The sequence below is a fragment of the Nothobranchius furzeri genome, chromosome 16 (genome assembly GCF_043380555.1).
Source record: "Nothobranchius furzeri strain GRZ-AD chromosome 16, NfurGRZ-RIMD1, whole genome shotgun sequence".
NCBI classification, from domain to species: Eukaryota; Metazoa; Chordata; class Actinopteri; order Cyprinodontiformes; family Nothobranchiidae; genus Nothobranchius; species Nothobranchius furzeri.
In genome coordinates this window covers 27583188-27604096 of record NC_091756.1, presented here as the reverse complement: position 1 = coordinate 27604096, position 20909 = coordinate 27583188, and the positions used below count along the sequence as shown (strand labels likewise).

General features: G+C 41.4%; 1 protein-coding gene across 1 annotated transcript; it reads left to right on the top strand.

Annotated features, from left to right (window-relative positions):
- Positions 1 to 32: 32 nt before the first annotated feature.
- On the top strand, positions 33 to 18538 carry pdap1a (pdgfa associated protein 1a). The gene is made up of 6 exons (XM_015974459.3): positions 33 to 391; positions 1551 to 1633; positions 1716 to 1790; positions 4966 to 5090; positions 5169 to 5320; positions 17322 to 18538. Exons 1-6 carry the CDS (start codon positions 379 to 381, stop codon positions 17348 to 17350), a joined length of 477 nt encoding a protein of 158 aa, XP_015829945.1. The 5' UTR covers positions 33 to 378; the 3' UTR covers positions 17351 to 18538.
- The last annotated feature ends 2371 nt before the right edge of the window (positions 18539 to 20909 follow it).

Genomic DNA, 20909 nt, shown 5'->3' with positions numbered 1-20909 from the left:
GTAGTTTTATTTCGTTAAAATAAAAATAAAACACCTACTTCAAAATGAAAGTAAAACTTATGAGTTCACCTAGATTGATTTGGGCTTACTAGGAGTAAAAAATAAATTTAGATTTGAGAATGATATTGGAGACTTGTCTCCTGATTGGTTGGTTTTCTTTTCCGGAAAAGCCTTTTTGCAGCCATTGGTTTAACGGTAACTTTTACGCATGCGCATCAGCATGTGAGTGGGCGCAGGCGTGTTCTGCAGCGGGAGAGACGAATCGTTAGCTATCATTTTCTTTCGGGACTAAAAAGTTCACCGGCTTTGTCATACAATCTTTGTAACGTTCCGCGACACCCTTGTTGACTTCGATTTTATCATCTTTACATCTTCATAATGCCTCGCGGTGGTAAGTACTTGGGCTAAAGTTAATGTTTTATAGCAATTTTCTGATGGCAAAGTGCTAGCTTAAATTCAATAAATCCCTTTTCGGCTCGCACATGTTTAGCTGTTAGCATGCTAAGTGGCTAATATGTTACAGCGGCTCAAGATAATTCGTGCTGTTGATGTTTGTTATCTATTATCACTAATAAATTATTCCCACCCATTTACAAACGGTGAGCTAAGCCTGGAATGGCTGTATTTGTTATTTTCTCTTCTATCTTAGTTATAAAACAACGGTGACGTGTGTATACGAAACAGGCGTCTTTGTTATTTTCTTCAAGACAAAATGTTTCATTTATTACAGTTACCAACCTGTGGGTAAAGATTTGACCAGAAGAATGTAGTAGCATACTTTGTTTTTACTCGCCATTACCATTAACTGGTGAATAAATACATGTAGTTTCCTCAAGTCACGAGTTAACATCAGATCTAAACTAATAACTAAAAAATCTTGACTCAGCCGGAGTCAAGATTATGAAATGATGCATTGGGGAAGAACACGATTCCTCACAAGTGTTTTATGTTTTAGGGAAATGTGCCACAATAAAAGCTGTCTTGGAGTCGGTCCATTCTGAAGTACTTCTGTGTGAAGTCATATAAATGCAGTTTTCTTGTAAGGGTCGACCGATATATCGGGCCAATATTTACCTTTTCTATACATTGTATCAAACAATATTTGTCCTTAGTAAAGCCAGTTATGTCGGGCACATCCTCGGGCAGCCTGGTGCTGTTGCAAAATTTAATTTACATGTATTTTTACATTCTCGAAAACGTCTGCATAATAAGTACAGCTTAGAGTTCAAAAAATGATTCAGTTTCAGAACTTTTGGGCGTCAGTTTATGTTAATAGTGACATTTTAGCATGACAATATTGTGGAAAATGTCTAGATATCAGCCATGAAAATCAGCAGTACAAATCGGCTGACCATGTCTCCTACATATCAGTATCGGCATTAGGTAAAACCAATAGGTCTACCTCTACTTCTGAGTTAATCTCTTGAATTTCACCAAATGCTCACAGAATAATATGCAGATTGCCAATCTCAATCCAATGGTCCAGTTTTCTAAACTGACCAGTGTGCATACTATTGGTCTTCTCGATGACTCAAGCATTTACTTTGCAGGAAAGAAGGGCCACAAGGGCCGAGGAAAACAGTTCAGCAATCCGGAGGAGATCGATCGACAAATGAAAGCCCAGAGAGAGCTGGTGAGGGAAAGACTTGTAGCAAACTCAGAAATACTTCCAGACCAGGTCTATGTTGAACTTGTTTGTGCTTGTGTTTTAACAGGAAGCAAATGCTGGTGCTGAGAAAGGGAGCTCCTCTGAGTCAGAGGAGGAGAGCAGCAGTGATGAGGAATCAGAGGTGGGTGAAACCTATTCTCCACTCACTTGGTCATATTCTGTTTGAAACTCCACATCCACAAACACATTTTTGAAAAGGTCTTGCATCTGCATTTTGGTTTAAACATGACCCAGTTCAAAGCTAAAAAAAAAGTTCAGAAAAGGATTTTTCATTTAAGATAAAGGTTTAAAAATGTTCTGAGAGTTTAATCAAAATCTATTTAGAGGTTCATCACTTGTTTTGCTAGTCATTATGATGTTGTGTAAAGTGTTCTGGAGTTCTTTGACTCAGAAAAGTGCTATACAAGTGCTGGGGTCTCATCTATCAAACATGGCGTAGAATCCTTACTAAATCCGTACTTAAGCTCAGCCAAAAAAATGTTCTTACGCCAAGCAGGTTGGAGTACATGGAGTACGCACAGCTGCACGCAATCTCCGCTTCATAAATCTGAGAGTAACGAGAAAGTTTCTCAGCTGCATTTTAGTCACATCCCGCCCTCACCACGCCCACTTACTGCCATAAATAGTCAATGCAAAGTGCCTTGTGGATCTCATGCATATACATAAGTCGGCTGTTGCAGCGCTCCGCCAATGATGATGGCAACCGTAGATCAAGGCAGATAAAGGAAATGCAATTTCACAGAAGCAGAAATTGAGGTACCTGTGGGTGAGGTGGAGAAATGAAAGGAAGTGCTTTTGCAAAACAAATAAGAGAAAATCCACGGAGTGGCACAACGTTGCTGAAGCCGTCAACATTGTGAATTCTTCAGAGAGATCTGTGGCGGATATTAAAAAAATGGTCCAATCGGGATTCGATCCCCAGACTCCCGGGTGAAAGTCACGCACGCTAACCAGTCAGCCAAACGGAGATCTCCCTTGTACAAGTAGTCAGGCCACTTGATCAGTTGAGTCACAGTGACAGGACTAGGGTTGTCACGGTAACCGGTGTAGCGGTAAACCCCGGTAAAAAAGTTGACAATAATAATAACCGTCTTGTCTTTAAAAGAAAAATATTATCTCGGTGGATTACCGTGGCTGCGGTGTAGGCACGGTGACCCTTACAGCCACCGTATCATCTGCTGAAGTTGCCGGCGGCACATGCGCACTTTGTTGTTTACAGCCAAAACTTTCTTGAAACTAAAGCTGAAATAATGGCCAAAGGAGGCGACGGCAGCGCTCAGGACATTTATTATCCCTCAAAGAAGACAAAGTGGGAAGTACGGGCATTTTTTGGATATCTGAAGAATGCCGAGGGACAGTTGATAGAAGACGGCTATCCTGTTTGCAGCACGTGCAGAAAAAGAGTCTGTGAAAGGCAGCAACGCTTCAAATCTCATGACACATCTGCGTGACCATCACCCACAACTCTACAGTCAACACAAGGCAAGCTAACATTAGCGTTTTAGCTAAAATGAGTGACCCGAGGATTTGGGTTGAGGGAGAATGCAACGAGTCGCTATATAAAGCAGCTGCAGCGCCGCTACCTGCATATAAACCGTGTTGCGGACACCCCCATGTTGAAATGACGCTTTGCATTACGGGGCTCCCAGGGGCAGATAAGAGTTGGTCTCTCTCTGAGAATAATTATGAATTTAACAATGATTACTGCCTGATGACGTTTTCCCAAATCTGCAAAGCTCACTGGAAGAACACAAGCTGAGGACAATATTTTCCTGATATAGGGTTTATTACTCAAGTAAGGGTAAAACAGTATCTGGTTAGAAGGCTACTTGAGTACTGAGTATCATCTGGTCTAATATTTTTAAATGATGACATCAAACAGACAAAAAATAAGAAATTATGGGCAAATATTGGTATTTTAAAGACTAAAGGGAAAAAATGTAAACAAATAAACAACATAATTACAAAATAAGACATTTGAGGCAAAATTTAGACACAAACTGAGGACAATATTTCCTGACATACAGGGTTTATTTAATTGTGTGAAAATGTAGCACGTTTAAAAAAAATACCGCGATAATACCGAAAACCGTGGTAATTTTGGTCACAGTAACCGTGAGGTTAAATTTTCACACCGTGACAACCCTAGACAGGACACACACTGTCACAGACGCATGACATTCTGTCTCAATCTGTCCCCCTGCTGATATTCTGCATTCCGTATTCTGCGCTTCAGGCTGTGTGTGTGGGGGGTCTTGTTCTGTGTGACATGAAGCAGTACAAGTGATAAAGCTGCAGGATTTCATAATTGTATCCTTCTCAGCAGCAGCACTGCAGGTGCTCTCCATGTCCAAAATGTGAGTAAGCCAGGTCCTTAGTCAACTTAAAGTTGCACACATTTTCCCGCTAAGTTTTCTTTCATAAATCCCAAACTTTGCGTGGAAAGTTGCTTACGCAGTTTTCAGACCCCGTTTTGTGCGTAAATGAGGCTCCTGGTCTTTTATTGCTTTTAGCCTCTTGGTAAAGCCTGCCGCACACAAGAGCAAACCGGTGAGCAAACAACCTCAGGTGACTGTTAGCTCAGCAGATACCTTGCTGTGTGCGCCTGATTTTTCCTTAGTTTTCTGCCTCACAAGACGCTGGTTTGATATTTTCCTCTTCACGGGGGTAAAAACTTACCGTTTACGCACTATGTGAGTTGCCGGCTGAGCTGAAATATTCGTGGCCAATCAAAGTGCGTTCTCTGCACACAGAGACTTTCTGTCCCCCGTGAGGTGAAAAATATCAAACCGGTTTGATTTTCACCTCAGCGTCTTGTGAGGGAGGAAACTCAGTGAAAATTAGGCACACACAGCGAGGTATCTGCTGAGCTAACAGTCACCTGAGGTCGTTTGCTCTTATGTGCGGCAGGCTGAACAGTGATTGCTCCATGTTCACTGATGGTCTGATTGTTGCAGCCTTTTGAGGTTTGCTCAGCATGTGTCAAATACTTCTTTCTTTATGCTGCGGTTTTCACAGAGAACTCTTCTAATAGTTTTATGTGTAACAGATCACCTGTTATCATGAGTTGGTGTTCTCAGAACAATTAAATAACCGAAAGATATAGTTTTGTGTTGAAGCTAGATGCCGTCTGCAGTAGTTCAACGTTTCGGGCTAATTACATGCAATAAACCAAAAAATAAATAAAAACGACAGAGAAGCCAGAAATGTAAAATGGATGATGAAGCTAAGCTTCAATAGAGCTAGTAGTTTTTTATGTAGCTTCTTTTCACTTGTGCTAAACATTTTATACACAGAATAAGAGAAGGAGCGGAGTAGAAGGGCTCATAGAGATTGAGAATCCTAATCGTGTCTCCCAGAAGAGCAAGAAGGTGGCTGAAGTTGACGTCAGTGCTCCCAGAGAGCTGTCTCGCAGAGAGAGGTGGGTGTCACACATGGCAACTGTGTCTGACTTAAAATCTAGAAGACACGTTACTTTGAGACTTCCTTTCTTTTCCAGGGAGGAGATAGAGAAGCAAAAGTCAAAGGAACGCTATATGAAGCTTCACCTAGAGGGCAAGACTGAGCAGGCCAGGGCAGATCTGGCTAGACTGGCAATCATCAAGAAACAGAGGGAAGATGCTGCCAAGAAGAGAGAGGACCTCAGGAAAGGTTAACACACACACACACCTGTGAACTGTTGGAAATGTGTTGCGTTGAAACATGGGACAAGCAAACTGCAGCTGGCGTACGTCCTTTAAAAATTTTAAAGTTACATAAAATCGATAGAATATTCAAATACTAAAATATTCGATAACTGCAGCCCTAATCTAAAGACTAACTTACACTTCTCCATCAGCTCTGCAAGGGAGAGACACACACACACGCATTGACGTAGACATTAAACTTTTGGACTTCTGTGTCACCTGGGGAGTGTTGCAAAGCATTCCCCGCCAGGACAACGGAGGACGTAGTGACACACACACACACACACACACACACACACACACACACACTACTTTACTGAACCCTACTTTATAACTATTTTTAAGTGTATTTGAACTATTTTCCAGTCTTTATACCCCTCCACGAGGGGTGCTGCACCAAAGAGCATGAAAAGAAAGATGAAAAAGATAAGTTTTGGACCACTCTAGGGGGATCTGGGGGCATGCTGTGCCCCTAGAAGAGAATTTGGGGCATTTTTTATTTAAAAGCATCAGTATGTTGCAATCTGAGTAGAGGTGTGAATCTTCACTTGTCTTTCAATTCGATTACGATTATTGGGTCAACGATTCAATTTGATTCGATATCCCGATGCATCACGATTATTTCATATTGATTTGTTTTCATCGATAAATAGAAGATGTCAGATGATTGCTTTTTATTTTTTTTTATATCAAAAATGTAATTGACACAACCTGCCATCCCTCAAAAGCTCTCCATCCACAACAGGTTAGGACAAAACATTTTAAACATTTAAGAAGATTTAACAAAGTAAAACAATCCGTTTCCTCGTTCAACACCACGCCTCAGGCTGAGAAAACACGCTTTGCAAAATCTCACAAAATGTAAAAAAGTACTGAAAACCTACAGGACACATAATGTAATAATAAATTACATAATGGGTTCATATATGAGTGTTTAATGTCTCTGAGCAGCTCTAGAGTCAAATATTTATGCCGCAGTTGAAGGGTGTCAGAAATAACACCAAATGAAATGTTTGACTTAGTTTGTTATTTTATTTGAACCCAGTGGTTCATTTCTGACATGTTGGAGAATGAATCAAGTTCTGTTTGATGCAGAAAATAATAAAACATAAAACAAATTCTACACTTCCAATAATATTTAAGATGTGTGTTTTATTCTTTCTGATAACACCAGCAGAAGGCTGTGGGCTGGATTAGCATTAAATTACCCAGCTGATGAATCTTTCACTAACCAGCTAACTACAAACCTTTCCACTAACCTGTCCTGTGGGACCCTCATGTCCATGCTGTCTCTGGAGGAGCAGATAGGAGACAAGATCTCATGTAACTTAAAATGAACCAAAGCTTCCTCCCAGCTTCTCTTTAAGCTGAATTTAACATCAGTTTATCGTCATGAAACAAAAGAATAAAGTGGAACAAGAACTTCTATTTCTCTCTCCTTTTAACTTCTCCGTGTCCCTAAATAAAAGAGACAGACAATCACGCTGCAGCCGCCGTCATTGACCCCGCCCCTCCCCGGGACCGGATCTCCCAGCATCACAACACTCGATCTGACTGAGCACTTCCAGGAGAAATAATAATTAAATAATGAAAATAATAACGCGTGTTTGGAGCATCGGTTTGGAGGAGCGTCCTCCGATCCTCTCTTGTGTGAGTAGACAGTCTCTCTCTTCTCTCTCTCTCTGTTGCTGTGTGAGCGGAGAGCATGACAACCCGCTAAATTAACATAATTCACGGCCCACATCCAACAGAACCGGTCGTGCTGATATGGTTCCGGTTCGGTCTCAGGTTACAACTCTAGCGCTCAGCCCTGTAGTACCACATTAAGGCGGAACCACTTGGTAAATGTGGAGGACGCTCACTCTGACAGATTTGGATGCTGCGCTGGTGCCGCCATTAAAAACAAAAACAAAACTACATTCCACTATAATCGATTATGGCGTACTCTTCTGCGATGCAGAATCGTTTATGTCCGCATCCCGATGCATCCATTATTTGATTATTTTCCTCATCTCTAAATCTGAGGGGAAAAAGTTGAGTTACAGGCTGGTAAAAATGTATAATAATAAAATATATTTGCACAGAATTATGATTATATATTTAAGTTAACAATAATAACCCGAGCACCCCCCTCGCTTTCACTGCCAATGCACAGCAGCAAAATGGTCCGCAAATGTCCCCACCCTGAAAAAATGTCTAGGGTAAACACTGACTAATTACCAAAATCCCCCCGTGCCCCCTGGTGGTGAATACACCCAACTGATACAAGTCTGATTCCAAAAATCACTTAAGTCCATGTTTTATTATTTAATAGGGACAGATCGTGTCAGTGTCTTCATTTTATTAATATCAACGCAAGTAGCAGTAATAAAAGTATGTTTAACATGAGCTAATGCAACAATCAGTACTATAGATGAGGTCATTTTGGTGAATTTAAGCATAAAGTAGCATCTTCAGGAAACCAGGAAATAGCATCTAGGATTAACTAGGACTTTCTGTATTTTCTCATCGTGGATTGGGCGATCAAAGTTTAAAATAAGTGGCTGAGAAAACCTTTGGGAGTGGCCTGCAAAACGGCGTCTTTTACTCCGTCGGGAAAGTCACAGAATGCCGTAAAAAGCGGCTAGAAGTGCCTGCAGTTCGGCGTTCAGTGCAACGTTCAATGACTAGAAAAAACTTCTGTTTTTACGGCGCTCTGAAAGGCTACATGAAGACAGCGAGCAATACGACGTTCTGAATGAATATTCACCGCTTTTTTCGGCGTTTTTGGTTTAAAGATGGCAATTTAGACGTTGTTAAATAACCAAACATTCTTAAAAGTGGGTGAATTGTGATTCCTTTGGCTTGCAATAGCTGTGTAGCGCTTTTCTGAGGTATCCTGCCATCATTACACCATTTTCCATGAGGCATTCTTCAATCTATTCAACTCTGCCACTTTTTGTATTCTTTTAACTTTTGGCGCCCTCTGCGATGCCTATTGGCATCAATTGTGATAATTGATTTGCAGTAAAGAAGTGTGTCCCATTTATTGAAGTCTTTAATGTTTAGAGTTTTTCACGTCTTGTCCATGCAGAGGTTCCGTAGTTCAGTTGCGTTCATAGCTGCTAGCCAAAACTCAGTGGAGTTGAAGTCTCTTACAGTTTTCTAGATTTACTAAAATATCTGTCTATACTTATTTGATTAATGGCAGTGTTTACTTTTTATTAGACTTAAATGTAATCATTTCGCTCATTCCTAATTCGTAATTTGTAAGAATGTAATTGACGATATTAGCATTGGCATCCTTATGGGTTTTTCTATGTATTGTATGCATTGTGCTAACCACTCGCTGCCAGTCAAATCGCAGCCTTTGCGATTAGAAAATCTCCTTTTGTCACATCGCAATTTAATTGCATATGCAACTAATCGTTCAGCCCTACTGGTATCCAACAAGTTTTAGTTGTTTCCCTTATCCAACACAGTTGATGATCCTGTTCAGCAGCTCCTCAGCCTCTGCAGAAGCCTGTCAGTCGCCTGCTAATTAAAATCAGGTATGTTGAAGCAGGTGAAACACTAAATTAACGGAGTTGGGATTCGCTGCACTTCGGGGCGACGCAATGACAGTCAGCATAGCTTGCCCACCTAGCTTACAGTATATGCCAACTCACCCGGCATTGAATCAATGTCTGTCTGTTAACTTCAAACTAACTGTAGAAGAGTAGTGAGAAGAATGAAAAGGGATTTATCTTATGTGTATTGGAGCTAAGTGATTAGCAAAGCATTCAACTTAGTGTTATTTGGGAATAGTGTTTAAAGCAGTGGTTCCCAAACTTATTTAGCCGCGCACCCCCTTCTATGTCCCGACCATGTCAACGCACCCCCCAGCCCCCACATCAGGGCATAGCTTATATATATATATATATATATATATATATATATATATATATATATATATATATATATATATATATATATATATATATCAGACGTCAAGCTAAACAGTCACTCGACAGACAGGGTTAAAAAAATATGATCGACCTTTTTCCTCCATCACTTTCGTTTTTTAGATAGTAATTAAAAAACATTCGATACCATTACAATTTCCTTTGATTTAATTTTAAATAAATATTTAGAGTGCCCAGGTAGCACATTAAAAAATGCAATTTAACGGTTTTCTTAAAGTAGGAACGTTTAACCTGTGCGGCCAGAGCTCTCTCCTTCCTTCTGCGCTGCGTAAACCTGAGCTGATCACCTACTTGTGCGTAATCAAATGTCCATAGGGGAAAAGGGAAAAGCTGTAGCTATGAGGTTCACTTTTGCCTCAGACAGACTTATTGCTGTTTTATGGTGTGGCTGAATCTGCGATCCGCTGCCACGCGGACTGGAATAACAAATGCTGCAGTAACATGAGTTCAGGTTCGGAGTCACTGGCTGGAGCGGACCCGACTTTAATATGTCATCCCAAAATAGAAGCTAATATCTTAATTTGACCTGGAATGAAAAATGTTGTTATTAAACCTCTTAAAAGTTTTTATCACAGAGGAGGCAGCGCTCATTTCTGCTTCAGTCTGACGGCGCGCCGGAGTTTGCGCAGCGTGCACGCTTATTGAATCTGTGTGTGTGTGTGTGTGTGTGCGCGCGGCACAGCTCCATGAAGCTTGGTTTATGCTTGACTCATTCACTTTCCGCTTGGTGATGCGGCTCGCGGATGGAACGTGCTTCACAACTTGCAGCGTTTAGGTCACTGCGTCTCATTATCGGCGCTATTTAAACCAATGTTGTAAACCTACTTATGCCCCGCCCAGATGTGCTCACATGTGCACCCGTGAGCCGTGGTTCCGCTGGAACTCGTCTGACCTCTGACAGACGCACTCTGAACTTCATATCTTCAGCGCGCTGTTAATAGCCTGAATGGGAATCATTTCTTGATTTATTTTGTTACATCCACAATGTTCTGTGTGTGAGGTTTACAATGTCAGAACACCTGCATGAGACAGGGTGTTAATTACAATCTGCCAGAATGACTCACCACCTTCAGATTCCTCCAACATCGTTAAAAATGATCAAATACGGAACATATCGGCGTGCGCAGGCCAGAGTGCTGAAACTCAGCGCATTGTTATTATGAAGCTAGGGCACATGCGGAGGACACACACACAAGCAAAATATACTTGTTTTCAATTACATTTATTGTGCCCACTTACTTTTTCTTAGGCCCACCCACAAATGAGTTTCTGGCTACGCTAATGGTGACATATGACAGACTTCTCTGAGCTCCGCAGCCATTACACTTTTCACCTCGTGCACCCCCTAGCGGCAGCTCACTTTGGGAATCCCTGGTGTAAAGATTGGGTAGTTTACATCTTACTTATGAACCATAGAACGTGAAATCCCATAAAATATGAAATTTCAATCTGATGGATCTTTGAATGTTTTAACCAGAAGATCTGAACTTTTTATTGCAGGGATTGAGCAACACTTCGTATTAACTCCAAGAAAGAGAGAGAGTCAGGTTTATAATAGTTAAGAGATTTATTTCTAAACAAATAAAACAAGACTAACTTTAAACACTATGTGTACTGATGGAACTAAGGTGGAATAAGACTGAGATGATGGTGTATGTGTGGAATGTGGTTATCAGAACCAGCAAATCCGGAGAAGCGTCTAGTTCTGAGTGGGAGTGACTGGTTCGCTCTAAACTACGTGTAGGATTGTTTTGGTTTACATTATATTATGGTCTAAGTTTGTTTTGATAATGTCTCATATATTTCAGTTTATTGCACTATGGTTTGTATTTCTTTTGACCACTGGTGACACTGCGGAGCCTATATAGGTGTCAGGATGGCTGTACTCTGGCGTTTTTGGGTGACCGGAGGTCACACGGTTTTTACCGCTTCATTTGGTTTTCATTCCATTACTAATTTGCCGTTGTAATTTTCATCATTTTCATAACCTTGACAAGATATCGCTATTCTGGAACCTGCATAATTGTGATCGTCAACATCTTCAATAAATGGTATAATAAACCCAAGCCCGCTTGCTGCCTGGACAACAGTGTTGAAGCAAGTCATTGCCTCCACCCGCACCCAAGGGTGACCAAAAGTGGGACTTGATAGTCACTACACTACGGTTGAAGATTTGTAACCACATGAGACGCCATCTGTCGGTCTACATACACAAGTGGAAGCCTCCGTTTAGATCCAGAATGTCTAGGTCGGGGGTCGGCAACCCGCGGCTCTGGAGCCGCATGCGGCTCTTCCATCCATCTGATGCAGCTCTCTGTGTTTGTAAAATGATGAATGGATATTTAAATAAAATGCTTTACATTTTACTGCATTAATTTTACATCTGTATGCCAATTCTAAATGTAAAGATTGTCTGCGTAAACCTGAACAAGTCCAACCCGGTCTTAATGTGAGACCGGGTTGACGGGTCACGCTTGTGCGTATTCATATAGGTGCTTTCTGAGCTGACGAGGATGTGAGATTCTGGCACTCTCCTCAGACAGGCTCCTGGATGTGTCGCCACATTGGAGACAGGAACAAGCGCTATTCAGCCAAAGTTTCATAATCAGGGAACATTTTCTAAGTGACAAGTCTCGCTTCAGTCGGAGGAATCTTCCTGCATGCGCTCTGGTTCTGCGACGCGCTCCAAGCCCTCTCCACATCTTCAGCTCGCTGTGCATCGTACGTACGCGCTGACTGCGAGCTGCGCTGAGCAGTGTCCAGCTCAGATGTTCAGATGGGAATCTTTTCTTGAGTGATTTAGCTACATCTGCGATGTGGGTAACGAATAAAATGTCAATTCGTTTGCATGCGTCGGTAATTCTTTCTATTCTTTCTCCGTCAAAATAAACGGTCAAATACGAGAACTATCCGGTTAACACAACACAAGCCCTGCTTTTAACTGTTCTGTTTTCTTGTGAAAATTGTTGCAAAGAGATAAAATTAAACTTGATTAACACCAGAACCATATCTCCGTCACTGTAAATGAGGGAAAAACAAAATGATCGGATCTTTTTCTGACCTTCCCCACCTACGAAGTTTAATTACAACAGTCAAACGTGACAGAGCCTGGATTTGTATTCTGAACAGTCTAAACATGTTTTAAAAAGAAACGTATGACAAAAGTGGCACCTGCTCAGTAAAACCACCAACAGGGTGAAAAATATCAAAATATTGTAGGCAGAGACGGGCTACAACTTCTGGATCCATTTTATATAAATCGTTTTATTGATTATCATCTTATGAAAGATAACTTTGACGTACACGATGTACCGGTACCGGCTGCTGTCACCTGTTGTGATTGGTTAAAGCAGCTCTCTGCTGTCTGAGGGTAGGCCCCGCCCACAACGCCGTGGCTGCTGTGGCTCGCAGTGTTTTCTTTACTGTGGGAAACGGGTAATAATGGCTCTTTGATGGGAACAGGTTGCCGAGCCCTGGTCTAGGTCCTTGGACCCTCTTTGGAACCGAGCTGGTAGAAAAGCAGAGGTGCCGACCAAACTAGTCTTGAAATGCTCCCAGGTCACGATAGGTTATCACTGGCGTCAGGGAGACCTTGAAGGGGTCGTGAGGTTCAGCTTTATTCTGAAGGAACCGTTGCGGTCAGGTGTAACTTGCAACAGATTTTATCCAGCTTGTCGAGGTTCTTTTGCTTAAGAGGAAGTCCAGATGGCCTGTCCGGGACTTCTCTAGAATGCGTTGAACTAAAGAAAAGGGTGGCGTGGAGTAGTTTTATAATTGTCATATTTTGGTTTACTGGCGAATCAGAATTTGACAAGCAAAAGAGGGATTATACAAACACCACAAAAAACTATGCCTCACGTCAGAAACGAAGGTTCTGATTGGATCAGACAAAAGGAAATGTGTCGTGTGACTATCATTACGTGTCTTCAGTGTCTAGTGCAAATGTTTAAGATTATATTACTTGTAAAATACTAATCACAGGATTATAATATCAAGTAATAACATTGTCTTGTCACGGATTGATTGAACATTGGGCTCACATTATTATTAGTAATAACAAACATTGTTTGATTACATATTTATTAAAGAGTTCTCTGTCTTCTCTTGAGCTGTAGAGGGAGGCAAGCAGTTAGATAAGATGAGCTTGGTGCATGAAAGACCTTGGCCCATCTCATGTAGATTACGCTGTGTCAGAGACTTCATGTCTCTGCTTGAGCAGATTAGGGTTGTCACGGTAACCAGTGTAGCGGTAAACCCTGGTAAAAAAGTTGACAATAATAATAACCGTCTTGTTTTTAAAAAACTAAATTATCTCTGTGGGTTACCGTGGCTGCGGTGTAGGCGCGGTGACCCTTACCAGCCACCGTATCATCTACTGAAGTTGCCGGCAGCACATGCGCGCTTTGTTGTTTACAACCAAAACTTTTTTGAAGCTAAAGCTGAAATAATGGCCAAAGGAGGAGACGGCAGCGCTCAGGACATTTATTATCCCTCAAAGAAGACAAAGTGGGAAGTACGGGCATTTTTTGGATATTTGAAGAATGCCGAGGGACAGTTGATAGAAGACGGCTATCCTGTTTGCAGCACGTGCAGAAAACGAGTCTGTGAAAGGCAGCAACGCTTCAAATCTCATGACACATCTGCGTGACCATCACCCACAACTCTACAGTCAAGGCAAGCTAACATTAGCGTTTTAGCTAAAATGCGTGATCCGAGGATTTGGGTTGGGGGAGAATGCAACGAGTCGCTATATAAAGCAGCCGCAGCGCCGCAGCGCCGCTACCTGCATATAAACCGTGTCGCGGACACCCCCACGTTGAAATGACGCTATGCATTACGGGGCTCCCAGGGGCAGATAAGAGTTGGCCTCTCTCCAAGAATAATTATGAATTTAACAATGATTACTGCCTGATGACATTTTCCCACATCTGCAAAGCTCACTGGAAGGACACAAACCGAGGACAATATTTTCCTGATATAGGGTTTATTACTCAAGTAAGGGTAAAAAGTATCTGATTAGAAGGCTACTTGAGTACTGAGTATCATCTGATCTAATATTTTTAAATGATGACGTCAAACAGACAAAAAATAAGAAGTTATGGGCAAATATTGTTATTTTAAAGACTAAAGGGGAAAAATGTAAACAAATAAACAACATAATTACAAAATAAGACATTTTAGGCAAAATTTAGACAGAAACTGAGGACAATATTTCCTGACATACAGGGTTTATTTAATTGTGTGAAAATGTAGCACGTTTAAAAAAAATACCGTGATAATACCGAAAACCATGGTAATTTTGGTCACAATAACCGTGAGGTTAAATTTTCAGACTGTGACAACCCTAGAGCAGATGCAGCAACATGACCTTTAGGTCAAAACAGGGCTTTTCATTACACTACATATCCCCCCTTTTCAAGGGCATGGCAGTCCAGGCAGAGACCACCTGACGTTGAACAAACCAGGAGGCCTGGAGGGACTTCCGTCGAGAAAACAGTACCAGATCCTTGTCTGTTTTAGACGTTTCCCTGCTTGAACATCACAGATTTGATTTAAAATGAGTGATTAGCAGGTCCTGCAGAACCTGGTGAAGGCTGAAGAGATAATGCAACAGCTAGAATCAGGTGTGTCATAGCAAAGGTCACATCGAAAACATTATTTGTCCATAAGTGCTACAAAGCTATTTGTGTGCGTGGTATGAGGCACTTAAAAATCAAATGTCCTCCTCCTCTCTCGGATGACATTATGCTAGGACCCCATGCTGTCAGTTTGATCTGTTAACTGGAGTATTAGATCAAATCCTCCCCTATACAGCTGGCATTGCATCATGTTTTACTATTTCTTATACTTTCAGTTTTTTATCAGTGAGTTTTTGTTTAAACAACAATCTGATTCATGAGTGAGTTGAGCTTATTATAGTTCTGTAGATCAGTTATGCTAAGAAGGGTGTAAGTGCTATTAGTGGTGCCTCTTACTGTTTTGAAGCTGATGACAATCCTACACATCCTAAACAATGTAACGTGAGGAAATATGGGTTTTCTGTCACAATGGTGGTGTTGGACGCAGCTGGGTCATAGCTGGGTCGCTGAGAACTTTCACCCACAGATTAAGACCTGAACGCCAGCGAGTCTGGGAGGAAACCATAACATCTGCCACTTGCAGTCTACCAGAAGATGTGTTTACATGAGTTGTACCCAGACCAAGTCAAAACATAAAGTTTAAACTTCTTTTTCGTGATTTTAATGTTAAAATAACCATTATCATTTTGCTCATTATAAATGTGTTTAATCAAATGAATGACTAGTATGCTTTGGGGTAATTATAATGGATTAATGAATCCACACTTAAGTAGATAATGTTGAATGTGTGGTACTGACCTTCACACTCAAGCACACAAACATTCACACACACCCACACACATCTGCCCACAGTAAACTCCAGACACATTTGATGACGCACATGTTTTGCTTTGAGAAGAGAGGTTTTTGGTAAGTTTTCAGTTTTATGAGGCAGTTCGTGTTGGACAACGGGAGAGAACAGACCTGAAAACCAAAGGGGGGGCAGAGCCTGTTGGCTCGTTCTTCCCCCCTTTCACGCTGTTTCTGCCAAGCCAGGCAGAATAGCTGAATCGCAACTTCTAACGCAGACTCATTACCGAGTCTTTTGATTTCTGAGTGAATTAACTTAAGAAAGCGCATCGATAAAACGCTCTACCATCCACGTGTACCGAGGGCAACTCTGGACCGGTTCCGTTCGACACCTACGTCTCCTGTCAGCCGCCGGTGTCATCTGGATGAACCACAACATCCTCCACGGCCCGGATCCGAAAGAGGGTCCACAAGAGTTCGGTGAGACAGAGCACGGTTTTAGCGTTTGATGCAGTTCTCTGATAAGACCTAAGTTTATCCAAACCATCACTTCACTCAGACACCTGTTTCTTCCTGAAGCAAAATCAGACTCACACACGCATTCATATCACAACATTCTCAATCTTCATAAATTCACCAGAAGGTCTATTTGAGCAAGAACAGCATATAAACTGTTAAAAGATTGTCCCACAAAGTTGCCAATGTGATTGTTATTTCCTGTTTGTCAATTTTCAAAATCATTAGTTTAATTTGAAGAATTAAAACTGTTAATCCTTCAAACTTGTTTCCTCATTGAACTGAAACACAGACACTCAGATATTATCGGCAGTTTATGGATGAAAACAACCTTTGGGTCTTCTGAACAATATAAAATTTGGTTATTGATTTATTAAAATTAATATTCCGAATTAATACGTAGCATGGTTTCTCTTTCATAAAAGAGCATAAATCCACAACGCTACAACAATCCTAAACTGCCAAGCATGAATGCACGAATCAGAGCGATCTATCCATCCATCCATTTTCTTCCGCTTATCCGGAGGCACAGACCTCCCTCTTCCCCAGCCACTCGGGCCAGCTCTTCTGGGGTTATCCCAAAGTGTTCCCTGACCAGGCTAGGAAAAATAATTCTTCAAACGTGTCCTGAGTCTCCCTTGAGGGCTTCTCCCAGTTGGATGTGCTCCTCATCCTATCTCTAAAAGAGAGACCACTAACCATGCAGAGAAAACTCATTTCAGCCGCTTGAATACGCAATTTCGTTCTTTCAGTCACTACCCAAAACTTGTGACCATAGGTGAGGGTAGGGATGTAGATCTACCGGTAAAGAGAGTCTTGCCTTCTGGCTCAGCTCTCTCTCCCTCTCTACCACGACAGACCGGTACAACGCCTGCATCACTGCAGATGCAGCACCAATCTGCCTATCGATCTCCCACTCCAGCATTCCCTCACTCGTGAACAAGACCCCGAGATACTTAAACTCCTCCACTTGGGGCAGGCCCTCATCCCTGACCCGGGACTAATAAAGGGCTCATTGCAAATACTATGTCCCTGTTTATAAAGCAGAAATGCTGCCAGATGCTTGGTTATGATCTTGCTCTTGCCAGCAAACTGAGCTAATTTATTAATCTTTGTTTCATCTCTTTGTCAAAAAAAGATGCAGAAGAGACAAAAGGGAAACGTTAGAGCCTCTTCCGAGAGAGCGTGCATGATGGTAGGAGGAGGTCTGAAGAGAATCAGGATCAACGTCGCATCAAAGCTGCTCCAGCACTCTCCCTCTCTTCACACTGGAGGGACGCTCATCCTCAGAGGAAATGGGTGACTCAATTCAAGATGATGAATGCATCATTAAGGCTCCTCGATAGTATTCAGATAATTTGACAGTTCAAGAGGAGACTTCAGAGGGTTTCCCAAGTGCTCCACAGCCTCCTCAGTCTTATCACCCACCAGGGTTCTAGTTCTAAAGCTGCTAAGCCTTCCATTCCTTTTGATCTATAAAGTTTAATAAACGTTTGCTAGAAAATGTATTACAGTAAGGATTTTTTTGGTGCTTTAATTTCCCCCTCAGCAATTGAGGGAGGAAAAAAAATCAGAATAATTTGATAGTCGAGTTAGCATTTTTAATGGCGATTGTTTTAATTTAATATCTTGTTAGAATGATTATGCTTCATTCGCTTAATTGCTTTTACTTTTCCCCTGATTTGGATCTTTTAGGGTGATGGGTTCATTATTGTTATCTGTCATGGATTCTTTTGGCATTTTGTGAAAACATGAATCAGCTACAGACTTTACCACTGCATTTCAGAAAATATAAATGTTTGTGATGCTCACGCTACACACAATTTGATGATTCTTCAGTGTTTCCAAATCTTTTAGGTAATGTTTACTCAGCTTTAGGGGTTGTATTTGAGGATTTTAAACCTGTAGGAAAATGTTATAAATCCATTCCGAAACCATGAACAGCTTCTCCAACAAGATGGCGACTGTAACAGTTAAAAGTTTGGACACACCCAATGAGGTGTCCAGCATTTCAACGGGTACTGATTTACACAAGACCAACACACTGTTTTATGTAAATAAGGTGCTAGAAAGAAGCAACACTTTAGATGCACTTACAGCAGCATACTTCCATGTATCCACACAGACAGATGTTCAAATCACAATAAAACTAAGCAGTGACACAATTTTTATATCTTACACCAGGTGCAGGTGTGCACAATAAAGTGGAAACGGAGAACTAATGATGTAGAGGTATTATGTTAAACTAAAAAACATGTACCTCAAAATATGCAGGAAGTTCAGTAAAACTGTTGAAGCCATAAGTTAGAGATTGAGCAACATTTTGTGAGTTAAAATAAAATGAACTGAAGTGACCATTGTGGCTCAGACTGCTTGTTTTTATATACATCTCAATGAAAATCAGGTTTATTAACCCGTGGAGGTCTGGATTTTGAGTCACACTCTGGATTTTGAGTCACACTCAAAATTTAAGTGGTAAAACACTACAGGCTGATCCAACTTTGATGTAATGTCCTGAAAATAAGTCAAAATGAGGCTCAGTAGTGTGTGGCCTCCACTTGCCTGTATGATCTCTCTACAAGCCTGTGCACGCTTCTGATGAGGTGATGGATGGTCTCATGAGGGATCTGCTGGACTAAAGCATCCACCGTCTCCTGAAAACTGGTGCAAGGTGGTATTGGTGGATGGAGCAAGACATGATGTCCCAGATGTGCTCAGTTGGATTCAGGTCTGGGTAATAGGCGGGCCAGTCCATAGCATCAATGCCTTGTTTTTGCAGGAGCTGCTGACACTCCAGCCTCGTGAGGTCTTGCATTAGGAGGAACCCAGGGCCGACCACATCAGCATATGGTCTCACAATGGGTCTGGAATCTCATCTCAGAACCTATCAGGCTACCTCTGGTTAGCGCATGGAAAGCTGTGCAGGACCCCAAAGAAATGCCACCGTTCATGCTGGAGGATGTTCTTCACGGTGCCTCCAGACTCATGTCTGAACGTGTGTTCAATGTGAACCTGCTTTCATGTGCGAAGAGCATAGGGCACCAGTGGCAAATTTGCCAATCTTGGTATTCTCTGTCAAAGGCGAAATGTTGATGGATGATAAAACTGAAGTTGTGGTTTCGTGCTAACAACTTTGGGATGCCCCTCAGTCTGGACAGTTCAGCCCTTGCATCCCTCGAGGAGACTACCAGCTGGTGGAACCCTGGTCAGATCCACACAGGGTGAAGCTGCTTTCAGCTACTATGCTGCACATAGATGGAATCACTGTCCTCATGACCTCAAATGTATCCCAGCTCTATTAACAAATGATTCAAAATTGTGAACTTTCATGCATTCATCAGCCTACGAATGATTGTTTCTTATACTGCACCTTCTGCACTGAAACTGCTTGTTCTTGAACTTTGTCTTTTATCTGACTCTTAAATCTGAATTAAATTTGTGTATTTAAATAATGCTGTCACAGTGTTCTTGCTGTTTCACCTGGAAAGTGCATCGAATTGCCTCTGTGTATGAAATGTGCTGTAAAAATAAAACTGCCTTGCCTACCATAATCAACCTGGGAGTTAAGACTGACCCACACCTGCCAGGTGAAATTGGTGGTAAAATGTTTTTTCTTCCTGTTGGGACATCTAGCCAAAGCACCTGCAGACCATTGTCCATGCCTTTGTAACATCAACACAAGACTACTGTAATGGTTTGTTTCGTGGGATTTGACAGGCTGTGTTGCATTTCTTGACTGGGGCGCATAGATCAGACTAGGGCTGGGCGATATGGCCTAAAATCAATATCATGATACATTGAGGATTTCACCTTGGTAACGATAAATGGACGATAACTACAGGTATGCGTACAAACAAAAGTCCACTAGATGGAGCTGTCACATGTATCGCCTGAGTCACATTTTTATGTGACTCAAGGTGGTACAGCATCTTAAAGGGACATGAACGTTGCCAACCTACACACACACCTTTTCATTTTTTTTATTATCAAATTTATTGACAGGGAAAAAAATTATCTCGATGAAAGTCACAAATGCCAATAACAACACATTTTTGATTTATTGCCCAGCCCTGGATCAGACCACATTATGCCAGTTCTAACATCTCTGCACTGGCTGCCAACCTCGATCAGGATCAAATTTAGGATCCTTTTGCACTTAAAGCATTATGGCCCCATCATATCTGTTGGACACGTTGGCGTAGATTTGCTCTTGACATTGGTGGGGTCTTATAAATCTACCCCCCCCCCCCCCCCCCAATTTGTGCTGATTTCTCTTTGAGTCATGATAAAACAAAGTACTATTTTCCCCCATATACTATTCTATGTACAGTCCTTAATTGTAATGGTAAGTGTTATTGAAAAGCTATTGCGTGTCACCACATATTAATGTCAATTTGACACTTTAACAACAATTGTTTCATATCTATAGGCCCACACATAGTTTATAAGGGCTGTTTCTTTTAAATAATTTTAATAAGATTTTTTTTTCCTCAAAAAGCTGCTTCATTGAATCGTAAACCTGTTTTCTGCCCTCTGGTGGAAGCTAAAGTTGCCAAGAGTATGAATTCTATTTAGTTTATTTTTGTAAAAGTAAATTATTGTTGTATTAATATTAGTCAAAAACCTTTCAAAATTTAAAATCCACTTTTCAGAATATGATTTCATGTGTCAGGCTTTAAAGGACTAACTGTCTCTAGGCAGATCCAAAGTCACGCCCATCTATTTC